This window comes from Neofelis nebulosa, chromosome 12, assembly GCF_028018385.1.
Source record: "Neofelis nebulosa isolate mNeoNeb1 chromosome 12, mNeoNeb1.pri, whole genome shotgun sequence".
In the NCBI taxonomy this organism is placed as follows: domain Eukaryota; kingdom Metazoa; phylum Chordata; class Mammalia; order Carnivora; family Felidae; genus Neofelis; species Neofelis nebulosa.
This window is the reverse complement of record NC_080793.1, coordinates 10,766,659-10,783,636: the sequence shown is the minus strand read 5'-3', so window position 1 is coordinate 10,783,636 and position 16,978 is coordinate 10,766,659. Positions and strand designations below refer to the sequence as shown.

General features: G+C 37.3%; 1 protein-coding gene across 4 annotated transcripts in view; it reads right to left on the bottom strand.

The window, feature by feature from the left end:
* SCAI (suppressor of cancer cell invasion) overlaps positions 1–16,978 on the bottom strand; it is a 154,366-nt gene that overhangs the window by 41,123 nt on the left and 96,265 nt on the right. For all 4 annotated transcript variants that reach the window (XM_058694147.1, XM_058694150.1, XM_058694149.1 and 1 more), the window contains exons 7-14: positions 10,769–10,865; positions 9,402–9,500; positions 9,098–9,250; positions 6,462–6,563; positions 6,107–6,208; positions 5,329–5,407; positions 3,329–3,428; positions 1,292–1,373 (exon numbers count right to left, since the gene is read on the bottom strand). In XM_058694147.1, coding sequence (XP_058550130.1) covers positions 1,292–1,373; positions 3,329–3,428; positions 5,329–5,407; positions 6,107–6,208; positions 6,462–6,563; positions 9,098–9,250; positions 9,402–9,500; positions 10,769–10,865 — 814 coding nt within the window. The remainder of the gene's footprint in view (positions 1–1,291; positions 1,374–3,328; positions 3,429–5,328; positions 5,408–6,106; positions 6,209–6,461; positions 6,564–9,097; positions 9,251–9,401; positions 9,501–10,768; positions 10,866–16,978) is intronic.

The following is a 16,978-nucleotide window of genomic DNA, read 5'->3' as shown; positions in this document are numbered from 1 at the left end:
CTAATTTTCCTAAACATCAAGAGTTGTGAAACTTGACAAAATGGGTAGCAGGATATATGCTGAAAAATGTAGGGTGGATTGGATACTCTTGAAATTTAGACACTAACTCTAAAAAGTGAAACTAAACATAAAAATTAGATAGAAAACATATGTTTGGAGTCATCTCTTGGCTAGCAGACATTTTTTCCCTTGTTCTTCTAAAATAAATCTACTAATATTTGCTTCTCTATCTAATTGTACGAACACCCACAACAGAAATAGTTTTAATTGGCAGATCTGTGTTCCTAGCATATTTTTGAACATATTGTTGACTAATGAAATATTCCAACCACATACAAAGGACTCCAAAGATTCTGTTTTTATTTTCCTGTAAATTACTGTAGTTTGAATTCTAATATCCAACTTTAAAGTGTTTCACTATGGACATTCTTTGTACAGTCATTGAAACCCATTGCTTCAAGAGCAAAATATGAAACCAAAAGTTTTTCACCTTAGTTCCCTGTTACTTATTTCAGCATTCAGGGCCATCTTTTTTTACTTAGTGTCACAAATCAAAAAAAAAAAAAGTGCATCTAAAACAATTTATGTTGATATTCAGACTATGACTATGTAAGATGGAATAGAAATTTCATTTAAACTATAGCAGCTCAGGGGCGCCTGGGTGGCGCAGTCGGTTAAGCGTCCGACTTCAGCCAGGTCACGATCTTGCGGTCTGTGAGTTCGAGCCCCGCGTCAGGCTCTGGGCTGATGGCTCGGAGCCTGGAGCCTGTTTCCGATTCTGTGTCTCCCTCTCTCTCTGCCCCTCCCCCGTTCATGCTCTGTCTCTCTCTGTCCCAAAAATAAATAAAAAACGTTGAAAAAAAAAAAAATAAAAAAATAAAAAAAAATAAAATAAAATAAACTATAGCAGCTCAGTGTGGAAAAGGAGAAACGTTTGAAAACTAGAAAATAAAAATTTCCTATATACTCCTACTCCTATAAAAGAAAATTACTCTGGGTTATATAACAAAAATAAACCTCCCACCAGAGATCTTGGAAATCTTGAATTTTTTTTTTCCTGCAGGAGGATTTATTATTTTCCACTGAGTGTCCATTCATGCGTTTTCTTCTTGTTTCTATTCATAGCACCAGATCCTGACTAGCATGCACAACCTCAAAAGAAAAGAAAGACTAAATACAAACTGCTAAAATGTAAAAAAATAAAGCAAAATAAAAAGGCACATGTTAAGACTGGTTACCTTGGAGTGGTGCCATAATGTTTAACATGCACAATGGTGCTGGTGGAACTCACCTTGTATGCAACGCTGTTGGATGAATCCACGATAATAAACAGTGGCTTCCTTGTGAAAGGATAGAGGTCTCCAGGATGAAGGCTGGGAAAACAAAACAATAGTAACGATGAATAACTGTACAACTAAACTGGCCAAGTTTTAGAAATCTTATTCTTCAGTTTGGTCTGCTCACATCTCCTTTTCATCATGGCACTGAGCAAAAAACAAAGATGAACTCAGCAAGAGACAAAACACGTCTCTATTTACTGGGATACACACGTTAGCAGTTTTATCTAGAAAAATGTTCAGAGATCATTATTATACAGGAATATTCAAGCTAAAGAGAAGTCAACAGATATACAGATGGACAAAACATACAATAGGAAAATCCCACAAGTCAGCATTTAGGTGCTGGGCTAGTATTTCAAAGCTCCTTCTAAGAAAATGTTCTGAAAACAGGATGTACTAACACAACCAGATTTGTATTTCAATGTATTTATTTTAAAGATATTTAATATTTCAAGCTATATCTTAACATTGCAGTAATAAGCACAGGCTCTCCTTTTACTATTCTTTACGTTTCCTCTGTACCTCTGCATCAGAATCAGATGGGGTGCTTGTTAAACGTATAGATTCACTGGCCCACAGAAGACCTATGGCACCCAAAGGCTGAAGTCCCACAATATGCGTTTGGGAGCCAGTGCATAGGAAAAGATAACAATTTTGTGCATGCTCTCTTATCTGTAGCTTACTGGACAATGGGTATATGTGTAAAAATATTAATGCAAATGTAAACATAAATATATAAAATGATGTGTCAATGAGTAACATCATCAAACCAATATGTTTCAAATGTAAGTTTTTCTTTTAAATAATACAGGTTTTCAAAAAAAGTTTATTTACTTTGAGGGAGAGAGAAACAGAGAGCTGGGGAGGGACAGAGAGAGAGAGAGAGAGAGAGAGAGAGAAGGAATTCTAAGCAAGCTCTACACTGTCAGTGTGGAGCCCAATGTGGGACTCGAACTCACGAACCTCTAGATCGCGACTTGAACAGAAATCGAGAGTCGGATACTTAACCGACTAAGTCACGCAGGTGCCCCAAACATAAGTTTTTCTAATATAAATCATCTACAACTAAGGTCAATGACAGCACCAACATATGGCTTGGAGGAATCTTAGCTACTATACACATAATTTGAAATATCTCCCTCTCTGTCTTCCCTTTCTCATTAATACGAACAGCTATAACATTTTTGTGTAAAATGCGATTAGAAATGCAGTTTCAGACAAGTCCAGTCTCCTTTATAACAAGAAATTGCTATCTCTCAGCTAGAAAAATTCTAGAGCCAATAATGGCCCAAGCAGTGAATGTGTTGTACTTAGAAAAAGAGTGAACATTCATAGGTGAACTTTCCTTAAAATCATACACCTAAGTTCATTTATACTATATCTAAACAACAGACTCTTATATTAAAAAAGCTTCTTGGGGCGCCTGGGTGGCGCAGTCGGTTAAGCGTCCGACTTCAGCCAGGTCACGATCTCGCGGTCCGTGAGTTCGAGCCCCGCGTCAGGCTCTGGGCTGATGGCTCGGAGCCTGGAGCCTGTTTCCGATTCTGTGTCTCCCTCTCTCTCTGCCCCTCCCCCGTTCATGCTCTGTCTCTCTCTGTCCCAAAAATAAATTAAAAAACGTTGAAAAAAAAAAAAAATTAAAAAAAAAAAAAAAAGCTTCTTGCATGGAGGTTAACATGTATCATGTCTTGACATATTATTTATGTATACACGTAAAATCTCCTCCAACTTGAATGTTAATTTTGTTCGCTGACATATCCCCATGACTGAATAGTGCCTGACATATAATACTGAATGAAAAATTTAAAAACAAAGAACAGCCAAAAATTCTAATTTCCTAGGATAGTCAGAGCCTGAAATATTGCTAGAACCCAAATACGTGTTATACTGAGGGAATATTTCTAGTACTAAAAAAAGTCCCCATTCACTTAATGTTTTCTACAACAGACGTTTACTTTTATAATAAGGAGAGACACTAGAATACATACCAGTGCATCTCCTTGTGGGACTGATTTCGTTTGTGGATGGCATCTCCATTTATAATATCCCGGTTACTATTAGTAAGTACTCCGCCAAAATCATAAGGACCTATAAAAACAAGGGAAGAATCCTAGACTTCAGCTGGAGAATAACATTGATCTGATGCTCAAAATTCAAAGGTCTTGTGTGAATCTCTGATTGATACAAGTGGAAGATAATCACAAAACATTTTAAACATTTTAAAATTTAACATCCTAGTTTAATGCAATATTTAAATGATTTCAGCATGTTGCCTGTTTCAACATTTAAAAAAATCATTTAATTATTTGTCAGTTCTTCAAACAGAAGATAATGAGAAACAAAACAAGAATCTACTGCACCCCCTCATTCTGGGTAGTAAAAGGGATGGAGAGCTGGGATGTTCAAAATGATCTTTACATTTCAAGCAAAATCAAAATCTCACATTCAACCAAATTATCTAAGTGAGAAAGTTGCAGAAAGAAGACCTAATAATTTCTTAAATATAATTTTAAGTGAGCCACCAATTATAAAATTTAGGGAAAAATTTTGAGTGAGACTTGAAAATTCTCATTGATAAACACTTCATTTTTAGAAAAGGAATGCCAAATTTCTGTGTGTGAAAAAATCTGTTATTATCACTATTATGTCAGCCACTGTACTTTCGGTTTTAAAGTTAGCCTTTCCTACTGATCACATTGGTTAGTTGAACTCTTGTCTAAATGGAACAGCTATGGGATGTTAGGAATCATCTCTCCCAAAGGACCATATAGTTAGTACCTCTTGTACTTTAAAAAAAGGAAAAGAAGAGGTCAATATGTTAAATGGGAGCTCAGAAAACCTGATTCAACAGTTTATGTTATAAAACATGGAAAAAGGGGCACTGTGGTGGTTCAGCCGGTTAAGTGTCCGACTCTTGGTTTCAGCTCAGGTCATGATCTCATAGTTTGTGAGATCGAGCCCCACAATGGGCTCTGTGTTGAGAGTGCAGAGCTTGCCTGCGATTCTCTCTCCTCTCCTCTCTCTGCTGCTCCCCTGCTCGCTCACTCTCTCTCTCAAAATAAATAAATAAACTTAAAAAAATTACAAAATTTCCATTTATTTAAAAATAAAATTACTAGCTTTATTATGAAAAACTTCAAAGTAGTTTATGATTGTGTGTAACTTTTAATGTTGTATTATATTTTACCGCTTAAAAATCACTTGAATGAAAAGACATTGAGATTTATTTTGTTTTGTTTTCATTTTAACACTTTAAGAGGACCTGTACGTCATGCAAGGAAGATGGCAGGGACATGCATTGTATAAAGGAATGCAAATTTCAACAAACAGATGAAGAGGAAAATGTTAAGGATGTTAAGAAAAAAAATTTTTTTTTTGTCCAGACAAAGATCTAATTGCCTAATTTACATTCAAGTTACTCATCTATTCTGACCAATTTCATATATTCTGGACTCATATATTCTGAATAGTTTTAAAAAGTTTTCATTCTGAAATAGCATCCCAATATTCTTCAGGTTGAATCCATAAAATGAAATAAAGGACAGAAACAAAATCATGACAAGGACTTGAACTTTCACAGTTACAGCAATGCACTGATTTCTACAAAGACTTTCAGCCACCATGAAGCCACTGACCAGATTCCCTGACACATTAACGGCCCAGAAAAATTCAATGATGTGAAGTAGAAAATTGGGCTCAGTTATTCCATACGTATACAAATATATATGTGCCTTTGGCAAATTTGATAATGAGGCATGCATTTAGTATATGAATTGCTGATGATTCGTGGACTTCAAAGTATAATATTTCAGCAAATAAAACAGACTGGGGTATCTACAAGATTGTCAATTCAACAAAGAGACCAGGCTTCAAATTTGGAAGCCTCTCTGGAAAGCTTGGGATGGTCTGTGGGCTATGGGCCATCATCTTGTAGAAAATAAAGAGAATTCAAGCCCTGCTCACGACAGGGAGCATTCCTTTATTGTACCTTCACTATCAGAACGACCTGTGGGGAAAACGCCAGTGGCTGACAGGTAAATCAGAAGTACACTATTGGCAGGCAGCTCCTGAAATTAAAGAAAATCACATATACAAAACAAAAAACAGTTTTATTCAAAGTTCCTGACATTTTAAAGTTGCAGGGACAAGAACCTAACGTAAGGTATCACTGTCTTCTCCAAGAGGACGTCACTCTTGCTGGTTTCAACTCATAACTGTTTATACAACAAAGAGTCAATATGAATCAATAATCTATAACTATTGCCCAAAGTTTTGAAGACATTTTCTGCCTTAAAAATTTCATCATTTAGAGAATGTTCTTGACAAACCTTGAAATGGTGAAGTAAAGATCCTGACTATGGGTCTACAAGATAAACTCCTGCCCATGGCTTCCTCTACATAAACTTTGGGAGGAATTCACTACTTCTCATGGTTCTTTCAGATGACCACAGGGCTTCCCAGAGCTGCCTAAATACATAACATGCCTGTGCAATCTGACTGTTATATCTACAGTAGGTTAGTAATAAAAACCTGGAGAAAGAAGAATAATTAATCAATACTCTCGTTAATTAATGGTAAGGAACATTCATAACAACATAAGCAATTTCCATTCCTAAAATAGTTGTGATTAGGTATACTGAATGCAGATTTCATTTTCATATTTTATCTACATTCTTGACTCAAATATTCAAAGAAAAGAGTGACTCTCAGATTCTATTTAGGGCACACTTCCCCCCATACAATAAAAAGTATTGGATCATATATACCTTAAAAGATGCTGCTAAGAACGTGTAGAGTTGGCTGAAGGTTGGTTTGTAGAGCAGATACTTGTGGGGGTTTTCTCGTCTGGTAGGTTTATCAGCTGATTCCTGTATTCACACACAGAAAACAAGACACATACAGGCTGATTTTGACAGATGAATTATCAATGCCTATTTTTACTATACTCTTCATCAAATATCTTTTTATTACTCCATGTTACTGTTATTGTGCTTATCTCTCCTGTGCCTCATCGAGAGAGTTCTTTATTCGCATGCATGGCATTTGTTGAGTAACAGCATTCCATGAGGAGCAGAAGCAATGATGGTGTTACCAAAATTGCAAATGTGGAGAGAAGATCACCTGCATTCCTGGTTTATTCATCTGGGAAGCTAAATTCATTGGCTCCCTTTCCAGGGCTTGTAACATCCGGAACATGTCGACAGTCAGCTCACTAAACTTAACCTGCATGCAAAACAAACTTACCATTAATACAGTATACAGACCTAGAAGTCTCTGATCATAATATAACTCCCGACATTCATGTGTACTTAATGACACTGGGTAATTTATTCCCCAGTGTTTTATTATAAAAAATTTCAAAAGACAGAAAATTAAAAGAATTATATACATTGTATCATCTAAATTCTATACCATTAAAATCTTCTGTATTTGCTTTATCATGTATCTTTCCATTTATTTATATCTTTATCCATCAATTTCCTCGGGTATTTTTAAAAACATAAAAAGTAGTCATGTAAACAACAAGACCTATATTAGCATCCTTAAAAAAACATGCTAAAAAACAAAAACAAAAACAACTTTTTTTGGCAAGGCAGACTGCTGAAATATGGCTATGGCCCGTATTTCATAACCTCTTCAGTAAATTTTGGCCTTATACAATGTTTAAGACGGCATCCTTTTCTGTTTTGAATAATACTTATATAGAACTTCAGGTAGGCAATGTTTATTCTTATTCTTCTTATTATTAATCATGATTTATGCTTTAATCCCCATCATCTATTTCACCCTTCTCCCTACCCACCTCCCCTCTGGTAACCATCAGTTTCTTCTCTATAGTTAAGTGTCTTTTTCTCGGTTTGTCTCTCTCTCTCTCTTTTTTCCCTTTTATCATTTGTTTCGTTTCTTAAATTCCATATGAGTGAAATCAAATGGTATTTGTCTTTCCTTGACTTCCTTATTTCACTTAGCACTACACTCCCTAGCTCCATTCATGTTGTTGCAAATGGCAAGATTTCATTCTGTTTTAGGGGTGAAGAAAATTCCATTGTATATATATATACCACCTCTTTTTTATACATTTATCTATTGATCAACACTTGGGCTGCTTCCACAGTGTGGCTATTGTAAATAAGGCTGCAAAAAATATAGGGGTGCATGTATCCCTTTGAAAATATGTTTTTGTATTCTTTGGGTAAATACCCAGTAATGCAATTACTGGATCATAGTGTAGTTCTATTTTGTAATTTTGTGAGGAACCTCCATACTGTTTTTCAAAGCGGCTGTACCAGTTTGCATTCCCACCAACAGTGCAGGAGGCTTCCTTTTTTTCCACATCTTTTTTTTTTTTTTTTAATTTTTTTTTTTTAACGTTTATTTATTTTTGAGACAGAGAGAGAGACAGAGCATGAACGGGGGAGGAGCAGAGAGAGAGGGAGACACAGAATCGGAAGCAGGCTCCAGGCTCCGGGCCATCAGCCCAGAGCCCGACGCGGGGCTCGAACTCACGGACCGCGAGATCGTGACCTGGCTGAAGTCGGACGCTTAACCGACTGCGCCACCCAGGCGCCCCATCCACATCTTTACCAACACTTGTGTCTTATGCTTTTGATTTTAGCCATTTTGATAGGTGTGAGGTGATATCTCATTGTAGTTTTGATTTGCATTTCCCTGATGAGGAGTGATGTTGAGAATCTTTTCATGTGTCTGTTGGCCATCTGTATGTCTTTGGAGAAATGTCTGTTCTGTCTTCTGCCCATAGGCAGGCAATGTTTTAATTTAAATTAAATTTGCAAACCAATGGCTTTTAACAGCTAAAACTGGAGAAGTACTAGAAAAAGTTAACAGTAACAAAAATGAAAAGTGTAAGAGAAGGATACAAAATTAAAACATGTAAATAATGCATACAGAAAAATGTAGTCATTCAAAGCGCCTGGGCGGGTTTAGTCGGTTAAGTGTCTGACTTTGGCTCAGGTGATGATCTCACGGTTCGTGAGTTCAAGCCCCGCATTGGGCTCTGTGCTGACAGCTCAGAGCCTGGAGCCTGCTTCAGATTCTGTGTCTCCCTCTCTCACTCTGCATCCCCCACACTCATGCTCTGTCTCTCAAGAACGAATAAACATTAAAAAAAAAAAAAATTAAAAAAAAAAAAAGAAAAATGTATTCACTTGACACTTTTCTGATATCCCATAATTTCCAGTAAATTTGCATTTCTAGTACATTAAATCCTCATCATCATGGAACTATTCTGTCACCAAAAAAATCTGAAATTTGCTATGACAAATATGCTTAAAAATAATTCTTTTTTTTTTTTTTGCCTGACCGTAAAAGTAATATACAGATTTAGAAAGTTGTAAAGAAGAAAATAAAAATTACTTATAATTCTGCTATTCAGAGATAAACCTTTTATGATATTGGTAAATTTCTTCCTAGTCCTTTTGCCTGTGCATATATGTATACAGACATTTTAACATATATGAAATAATCCTGTTTACATACCTCCATACCAAGTTTACTTTTACTTAACTATATCATGACTATATCTTCCTCTGTGATTACAAATTCTTTCTAAACCTTTAAATGCCTGTAATACAGCCCAGATGTGGACACTGTGTTATTTAATCAAACATTTCCTCACAAATGGATTTAGGATATTTACAAGGAAACAGTAATTACATGATGTTAATCTGTAATTCTGTAATAATAAGCACTATTTTTTTAAATTGAATTTTAAGCACAATTCCTTCACAATTCTTTACCTGGTTATTACAATTACCAATAATGAGCGCATCAGCCAGAGACAACTGTCCCACAATCATGCCCTGTTCCAGCAATGGTGCTCCTGTCTCCGCAAGGCGATTAGATGTGATAACAATGGTATTATCATCATTCAATACCATTACGGGGTCCGCCTGGAGAAAAAAAGGAGTAGTTGATGGCCAAGGCAAAATGTCAACATGATAAATTATTCCTTCTTATTGACATATACACACCATAAAAACATACGCCACATAGGCATTTACTTTTCCATAATTATGACAATCTCTCTTGTCAAAAACTGACCTCAATGAAAGCTGCTACTTCTTGAAGCACCAAGTTCCATTCCACTTGATCTTCAGTATTAAAGCGGTGAGTATAATCTTCAATTTCATCTGACAATTCCTGATTTTAAATTTTTCACAAAGAAAAACAGTTATGGGGAAAATACACATACAAATAGATTGCTATATTGTACCATATTCTTTACAGAAATTGATATAGTTAAGCCTGATTATTATAAAAAAAGAAGCTTGATTATTATCAATATATGGTCCCAATTATAGCCCAAAATGAAGAAAACTACTTTATTTTGCTTTAAAATAAAAGACTCCAGAATGATACACATCAACAAGATCTTCATAAAGATCCAGAGCAACTCATATCTACTCAATTCTACATCAGCAATTAATTTATTGAAGGTAAAACCCCAAGCTTTTAATGCTTAAAAACAAAGACTGTCTAGATGATTTTCTTTGGGTTCATATCATACTGTGTTTTGGAAACAGTCTTATTAGTAACTAGAGGTGGAGGAAGACAGAGAAGGACTTGTCAAAACTAACATGTGATACTCGAGTACCAAAATTTAAGAGGTATCTTGTGGAAACAGCTGGCTGACTGCAGAGTGCAACCAGAACGGGGTGTGAATAATTAGAGACATTAAGTGAACCCACCTCTAATTTACCTGAGGTAACAAAGGACAGTGATGCAGACACAGTAAAAGGATGGAAAAACCCAAACTCGTTCGCAATACCTTTGTAAAACATTAAATGTTTATTCTTGACCCAACCTTTCAATTATTTCCTCTTAAACTGATTATTTTAACTTTTGTTTGCATTTTGCAACCATCCATTGATGTGTGGTGAGATGTAAAACACGCTTAAGGGACAAAAACAAAGAATTAAGAGAACTGTCTCTCGCTAGTGTGTATCTGAAATATGAAGAGGGCAGGAATATTCTTTTAGATTACCCTTGTCCTAAATTACCACACTTTTGAATGTTTTAGATATAGATATACTAAATTTAGATAGGCTAAAATTATTTTTATCTTAAATCTATTTTTAAAAAAGCAGAATTATCCATACACAATTACAGAGTAGGACTTTAATAATTTTATTTATTTATTTTTAAAATAATGATTTCTTTTTATTTTGAGTGAGAGAAACAGAGTGTACATGGGAAGTGCACATGAGCACGTGTGCACACACACGTGGGGGAGGGGTAGAGAGATAGACAATCCCAAGGAGGCACCACATTGTCAGTAAAGAACCTGATGTAGGGCTTGAACTCCCAAACTGTGAGATCTTGACCTGAGCCAAAATCAAGAGTCAGATGCTTAAATGACTGAGCCACCCAGGCACCCCAGGATTTTAATAATTTTAAAGTACACTTACCTTCACCAAATCCTTCACAACATCCATTTTGTTGAGAAGAAGGCAAACTACAATAAATCTTGCATAGTATCGAAGCTTCTTAACGACCAACTCGGGTCTACGGCAGATAAATGGGAAATTACTCATTAGATTAAAAAAGAAAACATTGTCTTTGATTTTTCCAACTTTCTGACAGCTTTTAAACTTTTTTAGATCCTATTTTGCACAGTAACAAACATTTCTGCATATAGCCTACAGCTGCATTTAACACATTTCTTACTCACAGATTCATTATGTTCATTCACAAATTCATTCATTGAACAAATACCCACTGAGAACTTAGATACATCAAGCACCCTGGTTAAGTGCTAGAGAAATGATTAAGACAAACAAATATAGACACAGCCCCTTCTTCATAGATCTCAGAGACAGGAAACTACCTAAAATACCGGAGACAGACAGACACTTAAAACACAGTGGAATAAGTACACTGAGAGGAGAAAGGATGCTATTTGAGCTCACAGAGAAGGCTTCCTAAAGAGAGCGATGTTTAAGCTGAGGTGATAAAGAGTAGAAGACAACAGGCAGGAAAATACGGGTGAAAAGAGTTCCAGGACAAACATTCTTTGTTTTGGAAACTTACTTTCTGATATTAATACAATCAAACCAGTTTTCCTAAGCTTACTGTCTGTATACCCTGTCTTTTTCTATTCCTTTACTTTCAAGTTCCTGTGACTTTTCACTTTGACCCATTTTCTCTTAATGTTTATTTATTTTTGAGAGACAGAGTGTGAGCAGGGGAGGGGCAGAGAGAGGGAGACAGAATCCAAAGCAGGCTCCAGGCTGTCAGTACACAGCCTGATGTGGGGCTCAAACTCACACACTGTGAGATGATGACCTTAGTTGAAACCAAGAGTCGAATGCTTAACTGACTGAGCCACCCAGATGCCCTGACCCATTTTTTGCAGACAATGTGGAGTTAGCTTTTTAATCCACTTTGACAGTGTCTGCCTCATAGACTCGGGTACTTGGACCATTTACATTTTATCTTACTGTTGCTTTGGCTAAGGGTTTGCATCTCTTACAGTGCTTTATGTTTTGTTTTGTTTTGTTTACAGAAAGAGAGCACAAGTAGGGGAGAGGGGCAAAGGGGGGGGGCAGGCTTAAGCACGCTGCCAGCTGAGCATGGAGGCTGGGGGCTAGATCCCACGACGCTGGGATCATGACCTGAGTCAAAAGTAAGTCAGATGCTAAACCAACTAAGCCACCCAGGTGCCTCTGTGCTGTTTTCTTTCTTTCTTTCTTTTTTTAATGTTTATTTATTTTTGAGAGCGAGACAGAGACAGAGTGTGAGCCAGGGAGGGGCAGAGAGAGAGGGAGACACAGAATCCAAAGCAGGGTCCAGGCTCTGAGATGTCAGCACAGAGTCCGACACGGGGCTCGAACCCATGAACTGTGAGATCATGACCTGAGCCAAAGTCAGATGCTTAACCGACTGAGCCACCCAGGCACCCCATCTTTTTCTTTTTTTTTTTAATGTTTATTTATTTTTGGGAGTAACAGAGTAAAGCAGGGGAGGGGCAGAGAGAGAGGGAGACACCAAATCCAAAGCAGGTTCCAGGCTCTGAGCTGTCGACAAGGAGCCCGACACAGGGCTCGAACCTACCAACCGTGAGACCATGACCTGAACTGAAGTCGGATGCTCAACTGACTGAGCCACCCTGTGCTGTTTGTTTTCCATTTGCCCCTTCTGCATCTGTGTTTTCTAGTGCTCTTTTCAGTTAATTATATTTTAGTATTCTACTTTATATATTCTATCAGTTTCTTACTTATACTTCTTTCTTATTATTCTTTTAGTGGTTGCTAGGAGTAGCAACCCATACTCTTAACTTATCAAAGGCTATTTACAATCAATATTGTAGCTCTTCACACCTGAACCTGTATACTCATCCCTATGAGGGATATCAAACCTGATATTTCTAATTTCCACAGCCTACATCACAATTATAATAACCCTACAACAGTATATTTTTATAGATGTTTGACATTTTCCATAATAAAATTTTAAAAAATTCCTCTTTGACCCAGGAGTTATTTAGAAATGTGTCTACTAATTGACAGATTTATTGATTTTTTAGACAACTATGTTGTCATTCTTAATTTTTCATGGCACTGCACCATGGTTAGATATCATACACTTGAAAATAATTGAAACCTGTTTTGTGTCAGGCATAAGTCTTCACAAAAGTCTCATATAAACTTGAAAATTATGTGCATTTGCTTATTGTTGTAGGCAGTATTAAGCACATTAGAACAAGTTTTTAATTATGTTACATAAATCTCATTTCATGTCTTCTGATTCATAAATATAGTACATTAAAAATCTCCTTATATATTGGGCCATTTATCAATTTCTCCCAGAAAATAAGCCAATTTTTGATATTTATTATAATGTTACATTACTGGGCATATAAAAAAGTTTAGAATTTTTATGTATATATATATATATTTTTTTTTTAAAGGTTTTTTATCTTTATTTTTGAGAGACAGAGTGTGAGCGGTGGAGGGGCAGAGAGAGAGGGATACACAGAATTTGAAGCAGGCTCCAGGCTCTGAGCTGTCAGCACAGAGCCCAACGCAGGGCTCAAACTCACGAACCGCATGTTCATGACCTGAACGGAAGTCAGACGCTCAACTGACAGAGCCACCCAGGTGCCCCATAGAATTTTTATATCTTTTGAGTTGTTCCTTTTACCATTATGAGATAAACCTCTATCCTTAATAATGCTCTCTTGCCTTAAATACAGTGGCATTTCGGGATGCCTGGGTAGCTCAGTTGAGCATCTGTCTCTTGATTTCAACTCGTGTCATGATCTCACGGATTGTTCATGGTTCGTACCCCGTGTGGGGCTCCGCGCTGATGATGTGGAGGCTGCTTGGAATTCTCTCTCTCTCTCTCTCTCTCTCTCTGACCCTCCCCTACTCACTCTCTCTCTCAAAATAATAAATAAACTTAAATATCTATCTATCTATCTATCTATCTATCTATCTATCTATCTATCTATCGTGGCATTTCTTCCCTTGGTATCTACTTTGTCTTTTTCTGTGTACCTTGTATCTCTGGAAAATCTTTTGTAAACACTAGATTACTGGATTTTCTTTTAAAAGGCATACTCATGAGGGGGTGGTGGGAAGAGAAAAAAAGGCATACTGATAATCTCTGACTTCTACCTAGGAAGTTTAGACCACTTTCACTTACTATGATTACCAGTGTACTTGGATTTATTCCTACTTTGTTTTTTGTGCTAACTATACTTTTTTTTTTTAGTACACATTCCTTCCCTAACTTTTATTGTAATGATCATAATTTTATTATTCACTTTCCTCCCCCTTCTACCTGTTTAGAAATTACACATTCTCCTTATGTTAAAAATATTTTTCTTACTATTTTAAAAAGCAAACTTTACTTACTCTAAGCTTCTTCTGAACAATAAATGGATCTTATTGGTATGATTTAATTCTTGACTTTCTTTCTTCTTTCATGTTATTATTATCCAGAATTTGGCCCCGTTTTATCTTGATAACCTCAATTAGCCATCCTTAAAATTATTGTCTTATGAAGTCCGTGATTTTTAGGAAACAAAGGAATACCTTTTTTCTTACCAATCCTTATATATCACCCCTTCCTTCTGGTTTCAATTTTCCTCTTCCTAAAGAAAACCTTACTAGCTCTTTCACATCACCAAAACCAAACACTCTTGTAAGGTTGTCACAGCACTGGTCACAGGGTTGATAATCTGAGGATTCTCCTTACTTTCTTGACAGCTAAACTGTCCATTTATTTATTTATTTATTTTTTCAACGTTTTTTATTTATTTTTGGGACAGAGAGAGACATAGCATGAACGGGGGAGGGGCAGAGAGAGAGGGAGACACAGAATCGGAAACAGGCTCCAGGCTCCGAGCCATCAGCCCAGAGCCTGACGCGGGGCTCGAACTCACGGACCGCGAGATCGTGACCTGGCTGAAGTCGGACGCTTAACCGACTGCGCCACCCAGGCGCCCCTAAACTGTCCATTTAAAAGGACAGGTGAGGGGCGCCTGGGTGGCTCAGTCAATTGGGCGTCCGACTTCGGCTCAGGTCATGATCTCGCGGTCTGTGAGTTCGAGCCCCGCATCAGGCTCTGGGCTTACAGCTCAGAGCTTTGAGCCTGTTTCGGATTCTGTGTCTCCCTCTCTCTCTGACCCTCCCCTGCTCATGCTCTGTCTCTCTGTCTCAAAAATAAATAAATGTAAAAAATAATAAAAAAAAAAAAAAAAAAAAAAGGACAGGGGATCTGTTCAGTCAGCATCTCTAGGTGTTTGGGGAACAGTATTTTAGATTATCTAGCCTGCCACATTGTCAGAAGTGGAATTCAAAACAGGAGGAAAATTTGTAGGAGGAAAATTTGTAGGATGATGTCAATTCACAGTTGGAATACTAATAAGACAATTCCTTTAATGTTTTGCTAAAATAAAATAGGTTCTATGAATCTATATCATAGATGATACAACTATGTAATGCAGATTACACAAACATACTGAACCAGGGATTAGCAAAGTTTTGTAAATGGCCAGACAGTAAATGTTTTAGGCTCTGCAGGCCCATATGGCGTCTGTAGCATATTTTTCTGTTTTCATAACACTTTAAAAATATAAAAAGGATTCTAAGCTACCAGACAGTTCAGGAACAGGCCACAGCGTGCCAACCCCTGTATTAAATAAACATACAGAAGTAGGTGGATGTATTCTATTTTGGAAACCACTGTGTTGGACTGCAGCAAAGCACAGATAAAAAAGTCAGTGCTGTCCACTTATACACACGAGAGGCTGTCCCAGGCAGGCCCACAGCCCACTGCCTGATAACACATGAAACTGTAGAAGAAAAAAATCATCCAATGAATCACACTGGAAAGGTCCACATCACATCCTCCCAATAAACACTACTAGGAAGCACCAAGGTTCTCAAGTTTAGATTCACGTTTCCCACAACGTAAAACTTCTAACACTGTCACCGCTGAAGTTGACATCACGATCCTTTTGACAAAGTTATTCTGGCACTCCAGAATTGTAGCTTTGTCCAGCCTGCCAGGCCCACTAGTTCTAAAACACTGACTCTTTATATGTTTGCCTGAGACACTATTTTCCGAGGTGGCTAACTGCAATGTGTCCCCAGGCTTCTGGGTACTCAGAAACTTCACCATCCCCACATCTAACTCCGACCAGGTTGAGCCTTAGCCATTTGCAATACTAGTCAGGGTTTGTGGCTCCTAGGACAAGTGATTATGTGGCAACGTCTCCTCTACTAAATAGGACGGGCCCTTGGAATGAGCATTTGCTTATGCTTAGTGACAGGCAGTCACTTTGGTGACTGCTGAAATGTACCGTGACTTCTGGCTTTAACAGTCCTTAGGTACTGAGACAGTGCAGAGAGCAGTTGCCCTTTGAGGAGAGATTTTTGCTTTTAAGGCAATTGTGAAATTGTGCAATACTGTTACTTCTTAGTTTTAATCAACCAGCTGTTGATTTTAGCAGCTGTCACTAATAGCTACCCTGTCTCCCTGCTCTGTATGAAATAAGAAACAAACAACCCTACCAACTGAGTAAAGTCCTTCCTAAGGTACAGCGAACAAGGGCAAGATTTTGCACACAGGATTGTCCTTTGATTCTAATTTGGTGGCCTAAGGCAAGAGATTTTGTCATCCTGGTTCCAAATAATCCTGCCTCTGTTCATCTGCCTTGCTCTAGGAGGCAGCACAGGAAAACCATTCATATGTGGCATTTGCTATTAGGACAGAAAATGATTTTCATAAATGAAACTGCTGGATTTGAAGCCAAGGGGCCCAAGGCCAATTTCCCTTTGAGTGAATTAGAAAATGCAGAAATGTGAATTATACAAGGTGTTTCACTGTTGCTTAAAACAGTTCTTTCCTTATATGTCTTTTTCATACTGAGAAGATATCATATAGCCCTTCTGTGTATTTTTAGAAGTAAAACTTATCTCACCAAGAATTCAGAGAAATTGTACAACATGAATAGAAAGAAAGCGGGTGGGAGTCTGACGAAATATAACTGTAGTGAAAATACGTGAAGGAAACCTTAAGAAAATCTGAAGGAGAGGTGACTAACGGATCTTCTGATGGAAGAGTGAAGCACGGTGACGACTTCGGGGGGAAACGGAGAATCTAGCATC